An 18,774-nucleotide genomic window follows, 5' to 3' on the forward strand; every position below is an offset into this window, starting at 1 on the left:
GCGGCCCTGCTGCCGGCGCCTCCGCAGCCAAACTCTCCCTCGGGAGCCCGGCTCCTCGCGGCTGTGGCCGGGCCGGCCCGAATCCCTCGCCGCGGCTCCCGCCTTCGCTGCGTTTGCGGCTTCAAAGGCTCTGCCTCAAAGCCTCCAAAGATCTTTTCATCGCCGCAGCCGCCGTCTAATCACCCGGCTGCCCGCCCGAGCCCGCTCGCCGCGGCGCGGACGGCCCCCCGCAACAGCCGCCGTTTATTATCTCGCTGCAGGCGCCCGGCTCGGGACCCCCCGTTGGGCGCCGCGGCGGTGGAGCGTGCCGCCTGCTCTCCGCGGCGCTGAGATATTAACTCGATGCAAGGTGCATTTCCCCCCCCCCGGTCGCCGGACCGCCGGGCAGTCGGACCGCGGGCGCAGCGGGAAGCGGATCTCGCCGCCGGAGAGCGATGCGAAAGCGCCGCGGGCGCCCAAATCCCACCGCCGCCGGCTCCTCAGGCTCCGCTGGTTTTCCCTGTGGCTTGCTCAGCCGCGAGGATAATTCACAGTTTCGTATCAATCCGGCCGATCTTGGAGCCTTTCCAGCGGCGCCTTCCCTCTCCCCGCGCCGCCTTCCTCGAAAGCGCGGCCCCCGCGGCGGGACGCGGCTCCGGGCTCGGCGCCGCGAGCCCCCCGGCCCGGCGCGGGTTGAAACGCTGCGGCGCGGCGCCGCGCCGGGCTCTGCGGGCTCCGCCGGGCCCCGGCTCCGGCCCTGGGCCAGCCCGCGGGGCCGCGCGCGCGCGGGAGCGTGAATAACGCGGCGATTAGCGGGATTAAATTTCCCTGGAAAGAGTGAGAGGGAGGGCGGGCGGGAGGCCGGGAGCGCTCCCGAGGTGAACCGCGGCCGCTGCGGAGGCTCGACCTCAGCCCGCTCCCCGACCACGGCAGGGTCCGGCTTCCCACGAGCTGATCGGGCTTCCCACCGCTCGGGGCTATTCGTTTACCCCCCTTCGGAGCTCCGTTCCCATCTCCTGACTGCAAAACTTGCAATTTTATTTATTTATTTTGCTTCTCAGGTGCAAAATTGTCGCCGCTGCGGCACTGGCGCCGGGAAAACCCGCTCGGAGGCGGCTCGGGGCCCCGAGGGTTTTGCTCGCCCCGGCTGCCGGGGAACCCGAGGCTCCGGGCGAGACATTTCCAAGGGTGCCGAGCGGCGGCGCGGTGAAGCTTTAACAGCCCAAACCAGGCTGTTGGCGGGGGGGGGGGGGATAAGTGCAGCAAAAGCACCTCGGAGTTATAAAAAGGAGGTCGCGAGAGTCATCGGCTTTGCGTAGAAACCACGGTTAAAAATACAGGCGGCTCGGCGGGAGGCCGCGGGTGGGAGCGGGCCGGGCTGGGGGGCGCCGGGAGCCAAGGGCTGGGGCAGACGGGGCTCGGGGTGGGGGGGAACATCTGCGCGGGGAGAGGCTGGGGGTGGTGGGGAGAACAGCTGGAATCGTGGCGGGGGAACAGCTGGATGGGCAAGAGGTGGATGGGGAAGAGGTGGATGGGCAAACGGGATGGGAGGAACAGCTGGATGGGAGGAACAGCTGGATGGGGAAGAGGTGGATGGGCGAGTGGCATGGCAGGAACAGCTGGATGGCAGGAACAGCTGGCTGGGAGGAGAGCTGGGCTGGCATACAGGATGAACATCTGGATGGGAGAGCCGGGGGGGGGGGGCAACGGGAGCAGCTCGACGCGGGCAGGAGAGCGGCCCCAGCCGCGGGGGGGGCCCAGGCCCCGCTGGAGCAGCCCCGGAGCGTCGTGCCTCCGAGAGGGACCCGACCAGGTTAACGCTCGTCTCCCAGCCTGACCGCCGGAGCAGGGAGCCAGCGGCGGGACGGAGGCCGGTAAAGCCAAAGGGGAGGAAGGGAAGAGCGGTGGGAACCGCGCGGGTGCCCGGCGCAGCCTGAACCGCCCTTAAACCGGGGCCCAGCAAACAGGGAACCGGCTCAGGCCGCGGGGCCGCTGCCGCCGCCGTGCGCTCCGGCGCGCCGGGCCCAGCGCGCCCCGGCCGACGCGGCTCCTTCGCCCGCCCCAGCGCGCGTCCCCCGTCATTAGCACCCAGAAAATGTCGGGAAAACACAGCAGATATGTACATTAAACATCAAATTATAAAATTAACAGATTCCAACTGAGGATGATTTGCATCTGCAAATTAACTTAATTACCGCTCAGCCTCCCCGAACGCCGCGGCGCTCCTGCGCGAGGGCCGGGCCCGGCGCTGGCCGGCTGCCGGCGCCCGCCGCGGCGCGGGAGGGAGGCGGCCGGGGGGCTTGGGCTGGCCGGGGAGGGGGGGGGCTGAGGGAGGGGCTCGCAACGGCGCCGGCAGGCCGGGCAAGCGCGCGTGCACACGCGCGTGTGCACCCACGAGCACGTCGGCTTGTGCGCACGCCCGTGGGCCCCCCCCCCGCCCAGCGCGCACGGGCGCTGGCACATCCTCCCCCACGGGAAGGCGCCCGGCCGCCCCCACGCACCCCCCCCCCCCCCCCCGGCGGCACAAAGGCGGCTCTGTGGCGCGGGGGCCGCTGCCCGCCTGGGCCCCGGCCCAGCTCCCGGCCCAGGTGGGAGGCGCTGGCAGCGCGGCGGGCGCCCGCGCGGTGAAAGGCGAGCCTGTGTCGCCGGGGGGCAGCGAGCCAGGCTGCGCCCGCGCCTGCACGCGCACCGGTGCGAACGCACGCGCGCGTGCCCGCACGCCGGCGCGCGCGCGAGTGCAGCCACGCGTGCACCTGCGCGTGCACCGGCGCGAAGGCGCGTGCGTGCACACCCGCATAAGCACAAACGCAACCGCGCGCGCACGCACGCGTGCGGATGCACGCCCGCGTGCACGCCCGCCTGCGCGTGCACAAAGGCACACACGTGCGCACGTGCACCTGCGCGAGCACAAATGCAGCTCCGCGTGCACGCGCGCCTGCACGGGCACCGATGCACCCACATGTGCACGCCCGTGCACGCATATCCAGAAATGTGCCCGTGTGTCCCAGTTTACCCAGCGCGTCCCGGTGGGGTGGGAGCTGGGAGGGGGACGAGGGGCGGGAAGGCGTCGGCAGCACGATGCAAGGAGCCAGTGTCACCCCCCCCCCCCCGCGCCCTCACCCTGGGGACGGTGACTCAGGCGCTGAGTCAGGGCCGCCCGTGCCTCCCCGCTGGCCCCTCCGCGTCCCCATCCCCCCCCCTGGCCCCCCCCACGAGGAACCGGACCGGGAAAACGTGACTCAGTGGCGGCCCGAACCCAACGGCCCCGTTTGCCGGCTCGGGGTCGGGCCCCGGCGTTCGCCGCCGGGCGGTTTTGGGGACGGGGGAGGCTGAACCTCGGGCCCGGGGGGGGGCGCTGGGTTATTTATGACTGCTGTGATTTTTTGTTGTCGTTTCTGGGGAAGTTCGGCTAAAAGAGGCGCGGGAAGCAGATGGCGGAGGGGAACACGCCGCCTGTCTCGTGCTCGGTGATTGAAGGGAGCGAAAGCGCGCCGAGCGGCTGCAAGATGGTCGGGCCGGGGCCGCGCCGCCGGGGGGGGGGGCCGGGGGGGGCCCTGGGAGACGGTCCCGGCCCGGCAGGAGTCGGCATACCCCGGTTTTGGCACCGCAGGCCGCCCCTTGCGTGGGGTGGGGGGGCGGGGGTGGGGGCACATCGCCCCTCCAGTGCCAGGGATGGCAATGGGGTGGGGGGGAGCAAAGTTGCTGGGGTGGGGTGGAGGTGGGGGAAACTGAGGCAGGCAGCATGGGGGGGGGGAGGTCACACCGCCTCACCATGCCGGGCTGGGGGGGGGCAACAGCAATTTTTGGGGGGGGGGCAGAGAACCGAGGCAGCGGGATGGGGGTAGGGTCGCGGGTGGGGGGGGGAGACAAGCCCCCACTTTTCGTGTATGAGGGGGTCACAGGGCCCCTCCAGCGCCGCGGAGGAGGCAGAAGCCCCTTGCGCAGGCAGCGGGGGGGGGGGGAGCGGGTGCTGAGGCCGCGGCGGCTCTGCGGGACGTGTGTCCCCCCCCCACCAAGGAAGCAGCGGCGGCGGCGGGGGGGGGGAAGGGGGGGCGGGGGCAGCCCGGCTCCGGGCCCGCCGGGGGCTCCAGCCCTGGTTTTGCCGGGAGCCGGCGGCGGAGCGCGGCGGCGGCGGCGGCGGCCCCGGGCGGGCGGCGGGCGGCGGGCAGCGGGGCCCCCCCGGCGCGGCCCGCCCCGCCCCGGGCTCCCGGTGGCCCCGGCCGCCTCCCGCCGCGGCGGCGCGCACGGAGCGGAGCGGGGCCGCGCTGCGCTGCGCCGCGCTGCGCTGCGCCGCGCTGCCGGGCGGCCGCAGGTGCGCGCGGCCCCGGCCCCGGCCCCGGCCCCGGCCCCCCCCCGCAGCGGCAGGTAAGAGCGCGGCCGCGGCCCCCCCACCCCCCCACCGCCGCGCATGGAGCGGGGGGGGGGGGGAGCTACCCCTCCCCCCCTTTTATTTTTAATTATTTTTCCGCCGGAATCGGTGCAAACTTTGTCCCCCCGCCGCGGCGGGGGGCGGGGAAGGGGGCGATGCGAGCGGGGGGGCTCCGCGGAGGGAGGGAGGAGGGGGCAGAAGAAGGGGAAATGGCCCCCCCCGCTCCCCCCCCCCCCCGCCGCGGCTGCCGCCGCCGCCGCCGCTGCTGCATTGGGAAGCGGCGCTTTTGTTAGCGGCTCCCTCCGGGCGAAGCGGGCGGCACCTTGAAGGGGCACGGGCTGGGGGGGCCCCGCCGCCCCCCCCGGCCCCCCCCCCGGGCCCCGAGCCTGCCCGCAGCCCCCCCTCCGCTCCCCACCCCCCAGCACCCCGAGCCTGCAGCCCGGCACTGCCCCCTGCTCCCCCCCCTCCGCTGCACCCCCATCCTGCACCCAGCACCTCCATGCAGCACCCCGGTCCTGCCCCCCGCCCCGTCCTCTCCCACGCCCCCTCCCGGCTCAGCACCCTGGGCGCGGGGTGCTGAGCCCCGCCGGGACCCCCCCTCCCCCCACCCCGCTGCCAGCAGGATGCAGAAGAGGCAAGTTGAGGGTGGGGGGCGGGGGGGGTTGCGCCAGCCCGATGGGGGACCCAGCCCAGGCCTCTGTTTGGGGGGGGGGTCAGAAAGGGGCCCTGTGTGGGGTGGGGGGGGGAGCCGGGCTCAGCCCCCACCCTGGGGTGCAGCCTTCGCTTGGGTGCCCGCTGCTGCTGGGAAGTGGCTGAGATTGGGGGGGGGAGCGGATGGGGGGAGGGCAACACTGGCAAATGCAGCCTTTGGGGGGGGAGGGGAGCAGCTCGTGCTCAGCCTGGAGAGGGGGTGACACCCCCCCCAAAAAAAATTAGGGTCCTGGGTGCCACAACTCCTCCCTGTGGGTCGTGCAGCGGGGACAGAGGTGCTGGCGGGGGCGCAGCCCCCCCCCTCCGCCCCACTGCCATGGCAGGCCGCCTCCGTGGGTGACCTTGGCCGCGCCGGCACCTTGCCTCGTGCCTCAGTTTCCCCGGGCACCAAGGCGGCAGGATGCCGGGGGGGGCCACAGCACGGGAGACCCTCGGGGACACCTGCGCTCGGCCCGCTGCCACCACCGCCGGCTGAGGCCCGGCGCCGTCGAGGCAGCGATGGCGCCGGCGGGCTCCCACCTCGGCCCGGGCGCCCTCCCCGGCGCTCGAGCCCAGATTTCGGGCGACGCCGGAGAGAGCTGACGGGGATTTGTCTCCTGGTTTACGTCCAGCGCCGTCCGTTCTTATTTATTTATTTATTTATTTATTTTTATCGGGGGGGTGGGGGGGAGGCTCCGTCTTGCCCCTTCGTGCCGCCTCCCCGGGAGGCGTCGGGGCAGCGGGCCGGGCCGGACCCTTCGAAACCCTCCTCGAAGGCTCGAAGTCCCGCTCTGCCTTTGAGCAGCTCCTCACCCGGGAACGCAAATCAATTGTCTATTTTTATTATTTTTTGTCTCCTTTTCCTCCCTTTTTTTTTTTTTTTAATTCCCCCTTTTTTTGTTTTTCCTTCCTGCGCTGCCGCTCCTGGGCCCTTAGCAACCCGCTGCGCTCCGCGGCGGCGCGCGCGGGGGACGGACGGACGGACGGATGGACGGGCGGGCAGGCGGACGCCGCGTCCCGCGCCTCCCGGCCGCGGAGCCGCTGCTCGTCGCGGGCGGCGAGGAAGCACCTGACCTTCCGGCGCGGCCGCCGCCGCCGCCGCTCCCCAACAATAGCCCTTTGTCTGCCGCCGCCGGCGCCCCGCCGCCGCCCCGGTGCTCCCCCGGGCGCAGGGCCGCCCCGCGGGCGCCCGCCGCCCCCCGCGCCGGAGGGGGCCGCGAGCCGGCACCGCACCGCCGGCTCCCGCCCCCCTGCTCCGGCCCCTCTGCTCCGGCGCCCGGAGCGGGATGCGAACTCGCCGCCGGCGCCGCCAGGCCCTTTCCCGCGGGTCAGGCCGCTGGGGCCACCGCGAGGCTTTGCGGGAGCCGAACGCGTCTTCGGGCTCGCTTGACGGCGTGGGGCGGCTTCCTCGGCGGCGGCCAGCGCTCCGGCGCGGTAGGGTCGCCTTCGCTGGATCAGCTAATTGCTGCGGGGCCACCTCTTAATGACGGGCTGCTGCGTGCCGGGGCGTTCTCCGGGGCTCCCGCCCGGAGCCGGGTTTGTGCGTGCGCCGGGGCGTTATCCAGGGCTCCCGCCCGGAGCCGGGTTTGTGCGTGCGCCGGGGCGTTCTCCGGGGCTCCCGCCCGGAGCCGGGTTTGTGCGTGCGCCGGGGCGTTATCCAGGGCTCCCGCCCGGAGCCGGGTTTGTGCGTGCGCCGGGGCGTTATCCGGGGCTCCCGCCCGGAGCCGGGTTTGTGCGTGCGCCGGGGCGTTATCCAGGGCTCCCGCCCGGAGCCGGGTTTGTGCGTGCGCCGGGGCGTTATCCGGGGCTCCCGCCCGGAGCCGGGTTTGTGCGTGCGCCGGGGCGTTATCCGGGGCTCCCGCCCGGAGCCGGGTTTGTGCGTGCGCCGGGGCGTTCTCCGGGGCTCCCGCCCGGAGCCGGGTTTGTGCGTGCGCCGGGGCGTTATCCAGGGCTCCCGCCCGGAGCCGGGTTTGTGCATGCGCCGGGGCGTTATCCGGGGCTCCCGCCCGGAGCCGGGTTTGTGCGTGCGCCGGGGCGTTATCCGGGGCTCCCGCCCGGAGCCGGGTTTGTGCGTGCGCCGGGGCGTTATCCGGGGCTCCCGCCCGGAGCCGGGATTGTGCGTGCGCCGGGGCGTTATCCGGGGCTCCCGCCCGGAGCCGGGTTTGTGCGTGCGCCGGGGCGTTATCCGGGGCTCCCGCCTGGAGCCGGGTTTGTGCGTGCGCCGGGGCGTTATCCGGGGCTCCCGCCCGGAGCCGGGATTGTGCGTGCGCCGGGGCGTTATCCGGGGCTCCCGCCCGGAGCCGGGTTTGTGCGTGCGCCGGGGCGTTATCCGGGGTTCCCGCCCGGAGCCGGGTTTGTGCGTGCGCCGGGGCGTTATCCGGGGTTCCCGCCCGGAGCCAGGTTTGTGCATGCGCTGGGGCGTTATCCGGGGCTCCCGCCCGGAGCCGGGTTTGTGCGTGCGCCGGGGCGTTATCCGGGGCTCCCGCCCGGAGCCGGGTTTGTGCGTGCGCCGGGGCGTTATCCGGGGTTCCCGCCCGGAGCCAGGTTTGTGCATGCGCTGGGGCGTTATCCGGGGTTCCCGCCCGGAGCCGGGTTTGTGCGTGCGCCGGGGCGTTATCCGGGGCTCCCGCCCAGCCTCCCGGCTCCCCGCTGCTCACAGGGCACAGGGGAAACTGAGGCACGAGGCAGGGGCCGGTGCCCAGGGCTGGCGGGACCCTGCGGGCCTGGCCGCGCCGCCCGCTCCCTTGAAGCGACCCTTGAGCACGGGAATCTGCTGCGAGGGTTTTTCTCGCCCCCGGTTGCATCCCACCGCGGGGGCTGCCCGTGTGCCCCCCAACACGCCCCGTTTCCAAACGGCGAGAGGCGACGCTTAAAATTCCTTGGCCCGCGCGGCGGCCACCCGTGTTACTCGGGGCGCCGCTGCCGGCCCCGGGGGGACCTGCCCCGGCCGGGGCTCGAACCGCCGCCGCTGCCGCCTGCGTTATCAACGGTCGCGCCGGGCCAGAGCGCGGCGGGAGCGGGGGGCACAGGGACGGGGGGGGGGGGTCCATGCCGTTGGGGCAGGGGGGACGGGACGGGACGGGAGCGGACGCCCCTCCGCCGGGGCGTTGCTTTTGGCACGGGGCGAGACGCGGCGGCTGCTGCGGGATACGCCGATTCCCCGGCGCCCTCGGGATCGGGGTGGGGGGCAGCACCGCCAAACCCACCCCACCCCCCACCGGGGGGTCCCTGCCGTCCCCACAGCCCCAGATGTTTGGGGTGATGCTCAGAGACACCCTGAGCCCTGCTGGAGGGAGGGGCAGGGCCCGGACGCCTGGGTCCGCCGGCGCGGTGTTGGCGGGGGGGCGACCAGGACGGGGGCTATAAACGGCAGCTGTAAGCGGAGCCGGTAACCGGAGCGGCGCCGGAGGAGCCGGGACACCCGAGCCGGCGGGGAAGCGGCAGCGGTGGCGGCCCCCCCCCCCAGGCCCGGTCCCCCGGTCCCCGTCCCGCCGGCTGCGCTCGCGCTGGGGGTGGGGGACCGAAGCCTGATTTCGGGGCAGCCTTTCGCACGGGGTCCCCGAGCTGCCGCCCCCCCTCACCCCCCCCCCACCAGTGCCGCCGCCGCTGCCAGCGCGGCCCCGCGGGCCGGGGGACAACCCGCCGTGCCAGGTGGCCGCGGGGGACAGCTGCTTCCTGCCTCTGCCATCCGAACCGGCCCGGAAAACCTGGGAACGCCAACCCGGCCCCCCCGGCGGGAGCCTTGAACCGGCGGCCCCCGCGTGCCTGGCAGCAGCAGCTGCCCGGGGGGGTGGGGGGGGCTCTGTCCGTCCGTCCGGCTGCCCGCCCGTCCGGCCGAGGCGGCGGCAGGGAAGCGGTTCGGATCGTTTAGACACTATTGCAGCGCCCCCCCCCCCCCCCAGCCCGCTGCGCCTTCGGCGTTTGGAGGATTTTTGGCCGTCGGGGCCGGCGCACGGATCGAATCCGGGCTCCCTCGCGCCTGCCCCGGGACATCGCCAGCCCCCGGGGGTAGGTCCCCCCGCCGCAGGGCGGCGCTCGGCCTGCCGGGTTCCCCGCGGGCGCCGGGGCGCAGCCCCCTCCCCGCCGGGGACCCCGAGCGCCAGCGGGCCGCCGCGACAGCTGCCGCGGGGCCGGCTCCGGTTACGGGGCCGCCGGCTCCGGTTACGGTGACATCAGCCCCACCTTGGCACCTGGCGCGGACGGGGACGGATGGACGGACGGATGGACGGGGAGGGGGGGGGACAGCTGAGCGCCGCCGGGGTCCCCCCGCAGGAGCCACCCCCCCCCCAGTGGGGCTGGCCCAGGGACCCAGGCGTCCGGGGGCCAGCGGAGCGCCGGATGTTTCCGCACCTCCTGCGACCGAGCGCTGCCTCCCCCCCACCCCGGCTTCGCTTCCCACCTGCCTTCGGGTTGGGAAAGAGCCCAGGCGTCCGGGCGGCCCCGGATCCGGCCCCGGCCTGACGCCCCGCTGAGGTCTGAGCACGCTTGCGAGCGGGGAAACTGAGGCACGGAGGTGGGTGGGGGGCTGCGGTGGGCCGCGGCAGGGGCCAGGCGATTTGCACCGGGCAGGGACCGAGGGGGCTTCGCGGGTGGCTGCTACGTGCTGACCCCCCCCCCCCCCGCCGTGGGGCCAGGCGCCGCCGTGGCGTTTCAGGGCTTCCCGCTTCTTCCTCCGGCTGCTTTCGCTTGCAAAACCCGGCGGGACGCCGCAGGCCGGCGCTTTCCGTCCCGCCGCGCTCGGCTGCGAGTCGCATCTGCCGGAGTTCGCGCCCGGGGGCGGCCGCAGCCGTCACCCCGGCCCCGGCTGCGCGGGCGCGAGGGGCCGAGCGCCGTAACCGAGCCCCGGCGCCGGCGCCCGCCGAGCCCGCGCGGCGCTCTGGTTCTTGCCGTTAACTCGTTAACGGCTCTTAAAAACTCTCCCGGCGCCCCCGAGAAGCGCAGGCTTTCCGTGCCCGTGCGCAGCAGGCGCCGCCGGGCTTTGCGGGTGTGCGGCGTTGGGGGGGGGGAGCGTGCACAGCGGCGTGCATGCACGTGCGTGTGCATGCGTGCGGGCCCTTCCCTGCGAGCGGGTGCTCGTGCGTGCGCGTGCGTTGTGCAGCGGGCTGCGAGTGCGTGCGCACGGGTGGCGCATGCACGCTCGCAGTGCGTCCCCGTGCGGCGCGCGTGCAAGGAGCGCGTGTGCGCCGCACGCACAAGTGCACGGCGCACGCAGGGGTGCGCGTGCGCGTTCACCGCGCGAACCCGAGCAGCGCGCGGGCAAGAGGCGCGGGCACCGACTATGCGTGCCCGTGCCGCGCGCGTGCGGGTGTGCGCGTGCAGGTGTGCTCGTGCGTGCGGGTGTGCGCGTGTATGCACAAGTCATTCTCCTCCCCTTCCTGCGTTTTAGCCAAGCTCCCCCACCCCCAAGCGCCTCGGCTCTCCCAACCCTTCGGTACCGGCAGCCGGCGTGCTGGGGTGGCGCGCCGGGGCCACGTCCCGCCGAGGCGCCCCACCGTGGGGCAGCGGGGACGGGGGCGGCGTTGGGTCCCCCCCGGGGACCGTGACACCGCAGAGGGGGGGACGGGAACGGGGACGTCTCCGTGCCGGCCGGGGCTCCCCGGGCGCGATGTCACCCCGGATCGCTCCCGCGGGCGCCGCTCCCGCCCCGCGGCGCCCGCGATCAGTTGATTAAATCGGTGCCTGGCTGCTAATTAGCCCCCATCGGATTTCCGAGCCGGTCGGACGGGGTGGCGGGGAGGGGAGCGGAGGGGGCCCCGGCGTCCGGGCGCTGCCCGCTGCCCACCGCTGCCCGTGCCCGCAGGTGCGGCGGGCACCCGCCGCCGGCGGAGACCATGCGGCCGCCCGGCGGGACGCTGCCGCTGCCGCCGCTGCTGCTGCTGCCGCCGCTGCTGCTGCTGCTGCTGCTGGCAGCCGGGAGGACGGCGCGCGGAGCCTTCCCCGAGGAGCCCGGCCCCATCGCCGTTGCCCCCCAGGACTGTGAGTGCCGGGGGTGGGGGGAGGGGGGGGCGGTGTGGGGCCCCGCGGCGGCGCCCCGGGGGGGCTGGCGCGTCCGGCAGCGCTCGAGCCCCTCTCGCCCGGCTCTGCCCCCAGACGTGAAGCACTACGCCGTGTTCGTGGGCCGCGGCGCCGGCCCCGACGCCCCCGCCGCCCCCGCCGCCGAGCGCCTCAGCATCCAGCGCATCCTCAAGGTCAACCGGACCCTCTTCGTCGGGGACAGGTGAGCCCCCCCACCTCCCCCCCCCCAGCAGCACTGCCGAAACGCGGGACGGGGCTGCGGGAGCCCAGCGCTCCTCCCTGCCTGGGGTGGGCGCCCCGAAACCCGCCCCGGCACCCTGCCGGTGCCGCTCCCCGGCGCACCCCAAGGCCTCCGGGGTGGTGGTGGTGGGGGGCGACCACAGGGACTACAGCCCCCAGCATGCATTGCTGCCCGCGGCCGGCGGCGTGTGCGTGCTCGCGGAGCAGTGCATGCTGGGAATTGTAGTCCTACGTGGGGCCGACTCCTCGGCAGGAGGGTTTGTCCCCCGCGGAGCCCCCCGTGCAGGGGGGCAGGGGGACAGGGCCACCGCGGCCCCACTGCACGCCCGGTGCGGGGTGGGGAGCTGCGTCACCGTGCCCGAGCCGCTAACGAGGCCCCCGGCACGTTGCGACGCTGCAATGGGAGCTGGTGCTCCCGGAGGTTTATCGCTGCTTGGAGTCGGGGGGGAGCGGTTCGGGGGGGGGGGAGCACCGGGGTCCCCGCGGGGCGGTGAACTGACACCCGTCACCCTCTCGCCCAGGGACAACGTCTACCGCGTGAGCCTGGAGCCCGCCGCCGCCGAGATGCGCTACCAGCGGGTGAGCGCCGAGCCCCCCCCGACCCCTCCCCCCCCGGGCGCGGGGCCGCGGGCGGCTCCGACGCCGCTGCGGAGCTGAGCCCCGGCCAGCTCGTGTCGCTGCCGCCGGGTGCCGAGCGCCCCTCGCTGCCGCCCGCCCCGCCGCCCTTCGCCCCGGCCTCATGCCGGGGGGGGGGGGGGTTTGCCCCCTCCTCCGCTCCCCGCAGAGGCTGACGTGGCGGTCGAACAAGCACGACATCAGCATCTGCCGGATGAAGGGGAAGCACGAGGTACCGGGGGAGGGGGGGGTCCGGTCCGGCCCGGCCTGGCCCGGCCCGGCCCGCACGCCCTCCCCGGGGGGGGGGGGGGGCTTTTCCAGCGTCGGCACCGCCCCCTCCGCCTCCCCGCAAACCCTTGTGTCAAATGTGATTTATTAGGCGCTCGTGTAATTGGGTTTGTAATTAATTATTTCTGGTCTGTTGATCAGAACAGACACATCTCGTAATCGGCAAGAAATCCAATTTGCAGGTCCCGCGAACGCCGCTCCGGGCTGCAAGTGACCCCGCGCCAAATGTGCCCCCCCCCCCCAGCCCCCCAGCCCAAAGCGTGGCAGCCCCGGGCGGGAGCGGGGGCTCGGGGACCCCAAATCACCGCAGCCCACTCCGGGGCGAGCGCCCCCGGTCTCGGGGGGCGCTGGGGAAGGGGGGGGGCGGCTCTGGGGCCGGGGCCGTGACGGCCCCTCTCGCCGGTGCAGGCAGAGTGCCGAAACTTCATCAAGGTGATGCTGGTGAGGAACGAGAGCCTGCTCTTCGTGTGCGGCACCAACGCCTTCAACCCCGTGTGCGCCAACTACAGCGTGAGTGCCGCGGGCGCGCGGGCGAGCCCGTGCCTGCGTGCGTGCGTGCGTGCGGCACGAGCGCGCGTTTGCACGCGAGCGCGCGCTCTGCTCGCCCCGCTCACGCCCGCCGTCTCGCCCGGCTTAGATGGACACGCTGGAGCCCGTCGGCGACAACGTCAGCGGCATGGCCCGGTGCCCCTACGACCCCAAGCACGCCAACGTGGCCCTCTTCACGGGTGAGCGGGGCGTCCATCCTCCCTCCTCCTCCGCGCGCGCGCCGCCGCTTTCTCCGCCGCTCACCCGGCTCTCCGGCAGGCGGGATGCTTTTCACGGCCACGGTGACGGACTTCCTGGCCATCGACGCCGTCATCTACCGCAGCCTGGGGGACGGCCCGACCCTGCGCACCGTCAAGCACGACTCCAAGTGGTTCAAAGGTGCTTCGCGCGCCCGCCGGGCGCCTTCGGGACCGGGCGGCCGGCGCGCACCCTGACCCGGCCACCGTCCCCGCAGAGCCCTACTTTGTGCACGCCGTGGAGTGGAGGAGCCACGTCTACTTCTTCTTCCGCGAGATCGCCATGGAGTTCAACTACCTGGAGAAGGTGGGAGCCGTCCGCGCGGCCCGGCCGCGGCCGGCGCGCCCAGCGGTGACGGCCCGTGCGCCCTGCAGGTGGTGGTGTCGCGGGTGGCGCGGGTGTGCAAGAACGACGTGGGGGGCTCGCAGCGCGTGCTCGAGAAGCAGTGGACCTCCTTCCTCAAGGCCCGGCTGAACTGCTCCGTGCCGGGCGACTCGCACTTCTACTTCAACGTCATCCAGGCGGTGACGGACATCCTGGAGCTGGACGGGCGCCCCGTGGTGCTGGCCGTCTTCTCCACGCCTGCCAACAGGTCGGACCCCCCGCGCGCGCCTCGGCCCCGGTGTCCCCAACCCTGCAAAGCTCCTGTGGGTCCCCCACCGCGTCGCCCCGTCCCGCTCAGCCCACCCCGGCGTGGGACGAGCCACCGCCGAGCCCTCGGCGAGCTCGTGACGGCGTCGGCCCCGTGCCCGCGTGTCTCCCCAGCATCCCCGGCTCGGCCGTGTGCGCCTTCGACATGGCCCAGGTGGCCGCCGTCTTCGAGGGACGTTTCCGGGAGCAGAAGTCGCCCGAGTCCATCTGGACGCCCGTGCCCGAGGACGTGGTGCCGAAGCCCCGGTGAGCGTGGGGCCTGCGGGTGGGCCGGGGCCAGGGCCGGTCCCGGCGGGGCGGGCGGTGGGGCCGGGCGCGGGAGCCCGCGGGGCCCCCCGGCGGCGCTGAGCCCCCGGCGGGCGCCGCAGGCCCGGCTGCTGCGCGGCCCCGGGGATGCGCTACAACTCCTCCAGCACCTTCCCCGACGAGATCCTCAACTTCGTGAAGACGCATCCGCTCATGGACGAGGCGGTGCCGTCCCTGGGCGACGCGCCCTGGATCGTCCGCACCATGACCCGGTGAGCGTCCGTCCCTCCGTCCGTCCCTCTGTCCGTCCGTCCCCCCCGCCCTGGCCCCGTGCGCGGGACCCCGGCACTCTGCCCTTGCACGTGCGTGCCGCGAGCCCCGGCGCGTGCCGGCACCGGGAGGACTCGATAAATCTCATAAACTTTGCAGCTGAGATTGTCTCATCCTAATTAAATCTGCCTTAATTGCTGCTTGATGTGGAATTAATCAAGCGGCGCTGGCGGGCCGCAGCCTCCCGCTGGCAGGGCGGCCGGGGGCGAGCGCCGGGCGCGGGGACGGGGCGCCCGCGGGGACCCCGCGCTGGGAGGCCGGCGGTGCCCGGCGCGGCGCGGCGGGAGCCTCCGTCGCCCCGCGCCTGCCCCCGCGCCGGCGGCTCGGCTCGGCTCGGCTGCAGGACGGGCAGGATTAATTGGCGCGGATAATGAGAGCGGTGATGAGAGCCCGAGCTTCTCTCCTTGGGTGACCGCCGGGGGAGGGGAGGGGGCGGGGGGGGGGCTCCTGGGGCCGGGGGGGCTGGCTGAATCCGGGAGGGATCTGGGCGAGGGAATCTGGAAGCGATCTGGGCTGGATGCTGGAGGGGATCTGTGGTGGCACCCGAGCTAGGTCCTGGGTGGGATCTGAGATGGGACCTGGATGGCTTCTGGGCTGAATCCTGGGTGGGATCTGGGATGAGATCTGGGTGGGACCTAGGTGGGATTTGGGCTGGGTGTAGCTGGCTTCTAGGCTGGGACCTGGGTGGGATCTAAGCAGGACCCTGAGTAGGATCTAGGCTGGGTCTGCCTGGAATCTGGACAGGTTTCGACGTGGGACCTGTGTAGCTCCTCACCCTCCCTGGTGGCTCCCTGCTCTGGCCAGCTGCAGTCTGTCCGTGCTCCCGCCAATGTCCTGGCCCCCCACCCTGGCTCGATTCCCGCTCCCGGGGACCCCAATCCCCACGGCCCCAGGCACCGCAGGCCCAACCCCCCCCCCCTCCTTCCGCATGCGCAGGTACCAGCTCCGGAAGATCGTGGTGGATAACGCAGCAGGGCCATGGGGCAACCACACCGTGGTCTTCCTGGGCTCCAGCACGGGCACCATCCTCAAGTTCCTCATCAAGCCCAACGCCAGCACCAGCCCCGCACCCACTATCCCTGGCAGCCAGAGTGTCTTCCTGGAGGAGTTTGAGACGTACTACCCTGGAAGGTGGGCTGCAGCCAAGGGCTCGTGGCCGGCCTGGGGTGCTCGCGGGGCACAGGCAGCTGGGGATGCCAGGGCGGGGGACGTGCCCATGGGATGAGGGCAGGTGGAGGGATGCAGTGAGGAGAGGAGAGGTGTGGGTGGACGGATGGATGAACAGATGGATGGCTGGATGAAGTTGCTGAGGGTGAAAGGACGGATGGGTGAGGTGAATGGATGAGTGGGAGGGTGGATGGATGAGGTTGCTGGGGATGGATAGAAGGACAGGTAGGGGAGGGGATGGATGGATAGACGGATAGATGGATGGATGGGTAGGGATGAATCAATGGGTGAGGTGTTCAGGATGGACTGATGGATGGCTGTGTGGAGCAATGGAAGGATGGAGAAAGTCATTGAGAATGGAGGGATGGGAAAGATGGATGTGTGGATGGATGTGTGGGTGGATAGGGTTCCTGGGGATGGATAGGCAAGACGGATGGATGAGATGATTGGAGAGGGGTAGAAGTGTCAGAGGGGTGGATGGGTGGGGGGGTGGGGGGGATGGGTGAGATGCCCTCCTCTGGAGCAGCCTGGGCCAGGGCAGGCTGCACGGTGGGCACGCCGGGGCCAGGCCACGCTGAGCTTCGCCCACCCCCAGGTGCGGCCGGGACACGGAGGACGAGCGGCGGCTCCTGGGCCTGGAGCTGGACAAGGTGGCGGGCTCGCTGCTGCTGGCCTTCCCGCCGTGCGTGGCCCGGGTGCCCGTGGCCCGCTGCCAGCAGCACGCGGGCTGCATGAAGTGAGTGTCCGGGTCTCAGCAACCCCCCCCCAAAAAAAAAAACAAGGCTGGGGTGGGCGGGGCCTCTGCAGGGGGGCGGGGCTTGTGCAAGGGGGCGGGGACCCGGCTTTGAAATCCTGGGGGTCTGCAAAGCGCCCGTGGTGGCTGGGCGCCTGCAAGGGAAAACTGAGGCACGGGGGCCGGTGCCCATCCATGGGTGCTGGCCGGGGTCCCTCGCAGGTGTGGGGAGGGGGGCTCGGCCCCCCCCCTCCACCGGGATTTCCGGGGCCGGGAGTGTTTGCCATGGCTCTGCTCCGTGCCAGGAACTGCCTCGGGAGCCGGGACCCCTACTGCGGCTGGACGCCCGAGGGCTCCTGCGTCTTCCTGGAGCCCGGCCCCAGGTGAGGCCGGCCGGGGCCATGGGGGGGCACGGAGCGGGGCGGCGGCAGCGGTGGGCCGGGGGGGGGGGCCGTGGGGGGGAGGGTCTCGAGCAGCTCCCTGCACTGCCGCGGAGACCCTGCAAACTCATTGCACGTGCGCGCCGTCCTTTGCACCGCGCGTCCTCCCCGCAGGGCGGCCTTCGAGCAGGACCTCGCCGGCGACAGCACCTCGCACCTGGGCGACTGCGAGGGTGAGTGCGGGGCCGGGGGGCGCGGCGGCGGCGGCGGCGGCCGGGCCGTGACGCCGCCCTGCCCTCGGCCAGGGCTGCTCACGGAGAGCTTCGTGGAGGGCGAGCCCGACGGGCTGGTGTCGGTGAACCTGCTGGTGATCTCCTCGGTGGCCGCCTTCGTCATCGGCGCCGTGGTCTCGGGCTTCAGCGTGTGCTGGTTCGTGGGCCACCGGGACCGCAAGGAGGTGGCGCGCCGCAAGGACAAGGAGACCATCCTGGCGCACAGCGAGTCGGTGGTGAGCGTGAGCCGCCTGGGCGAGCGGCGGGCGCGCGGCGGGCAGCCCGGGGCGCTGCTGGCGCCGCTCATGCCTGCCGGCTGGCCGCCGGAGCTGGCCAAGGCGAGCCAGCACGAGCTGGACTCGGGCGTGCTGCCCACGCCGGAGCAGACGCCGCTGCAGCAGAAGCGCTGCCCCGGCGCCTTGCAAAACTGCGGCTGGGAGCAGAGCCACCACCTCCTGGACGCGGCGCTGCGGCAGCCCCCCTGCCCCGCCGGGCCGGCGCTGCTGCTGCCGCCCCGCGCCCGCCCGCCCCGCGCCGGCCCCCTGCCCTGCCGCGCCGGCCCGGCCGACCGGCAGCCGGAGGGCGAACTCAGCGACTCGTCCGGCGACGGGCACTGGGGCCGCGAGCCGGCCGACGGCTCCCGAGCCCCGCGGCGGACCCGCCGGCCCGCCGGCCGCGGCGATTCGGGCGGCGCGCCGCGCGCCGGAGCCGACCGCCGGCGCGTGGTGTCGGCGCCCGGCGGCGAGGCCGGGGGGGACTCGGCCGAGGGGCCGCCCCGGCGTCCCGAGCGGCTCGACTCGGACGACGGCCGCCCCGGCGGCCGCCTCAAGAGGAACCACACGTTCAACAGCGGCGAGGCGCCGGCGGCCGGCGGCTACGGCCGGCCCGGCGCGGCCCCCTGCGCGCTCACGGACCTGCACCACCTCCTGCACTACGGCATCGAGCGGACTCCCTCGGGCAAATAGCCGCCGCCGCGGACCTCGGGGCGCCCATGCCCACCGCCCCGGCTGGCACGGGGCCGCTCCGTGCCGCCTCCCGTCCCCGTCCCCCGGGCTGGGCCCGGGGATGCGTCCGCCCCGGGACGGACGCGCGGATGGCGGGCACGGCCAGAGGCGGGATGGAGGACCAGGAGGCGGCGCCGGAGGGGGGGTCCCGGCGTCCGTCCGTCTGTCCGTCCGTGCCTGCGCGGGGACGCACCCCGGTTGCAGGCTCCGCGCTGCGCTTCGCCGGCGTGGCCGGTGCCGTCGGTGCTGTCCCTCGTCCCCTCCGCGCCCCTGCACCCCCTCTAAAGCACAGCCCGGGGGCCGGGTGCTGGCCTGAGCCCTGGGTGCTGCGGGGGGTGGGCGTGGGCGTCTCTGCCCCCCGGCCCCATTTGGCTTCCCCGGCGTGGGGGGTCCCCGGCGTGCCCGGTGCCAGCTCCGCAGGCTGGAGAGGGGCAGCGGGGGAAGGGGGTCCGGGGGGGGAGAGGGCAGGCCGTGTTTGGGGGTGGGGGGGGGTCCCCTGCTGTAAATAGGGCGCCGGAGCGCGGCGGTGCCGGCGGCCGTGCCCGCGGCCGTGCCCGCCGGCGCCCGGGCCTCGGCCGCCCCGCGCCGGCCATGCATGCGACAGCAGTCACTTCTCTGTGTAACCCCGGAGCCCCCCAATAAACTCCCGTTTCCAGGAGGCGAGGGCGCCCGCCGCCACCGCCCCGCTCTCTCCTCCGCCCCCCGGCAGCCCTGCTCGGGGGGCGCCTCGCAGGCGGAGCGGGGGGGGGGGGGGAGGAGAGCGGGCGCCGGGGCTGCCGCCCACCCGCCTCTGCTGCGGCGCCGGCGGCGCGCGGGGTCTCGCCCACCCGTGGGTGCCCACGCGGGTCCCCGGCCCGGCGCCCCCGGCTCGTCCCCAGGCCCCGGTGTGCCCCGGGGCCGGCGTGCAGCCCGGCTGCCTTGCACGCGCGCCGCCTTGCACGCGCGCCGCCTTGCACGCGCGCCGCCTTGCACGCGCGCCGCCTTGCGCGTTCCCGCCGCCGGGCGCGCT

At 74.1% G+C, this 18,774-nt stretch overlaps 3 protein-coding genes across 3 annotated transcripts in view; all 3 read left to right on the forward strand.

Annotated features, from left to right (window-relative positions):
* LOC134151759 (perilipin-3-like) overlaps positions 1-18,774 on the forward strand; it is a 138,317-nt gene that overhangs the window by 114,031 nt on the left and 5,512 nt on the right. The gene's annotated exons all lie outside the window — the stretch shown is intronic.
* The window catches only part of LOC134151455 (perilipin-3-like), a 39,413-nt gene that overhangs the window by 10,606 nt on the left and 10,033 nt on the right, over positions 1-18,774 (forward strand). The window lies entirely within an intron of this gene.
* SEMA6B (semaphorin 6B) lies at positions 10,888-18,164 on the forward strand (the record flags this gene model as incomplete). The annotated part of the gene is made up of 16 exons (XM_062596555.1): positions 10,888-11,014; positions 11,129-11,255; positions 11,815-11,872; positions 12,078-12,140; positions 12,605-12,706; positions 12,834-12,924; positions 13,004-13,123; positions 13,200-13,288; positions 13,357-13,574; positions 13,748-13,879; positions 14,002-14,151; positions 15,146-15,340; positions 15,972-16,112; positions 16,415-16,492; positions 16,664-16,722; positions 16,795-18,164. Coding segments are annotated over 16 exons (2,682 nt in total), but the record flags the coding sequence as incomplete, so codon positions are not given.

This window comes from Rhea pennata, chromosome 27 (assembly GCF_028389875.1).
Source record: "Rhea pennata isolate bPtePen1 chromosome 27, bPtePen1.pri, whole genome shotgun sequence".
In the NCBI taxonomy this organism is placed as follows: Eukaryota; Metazoa; Chordata; class Aves; order Rheiformes; family Rheidae; genus Rhea; species Rhea pennata.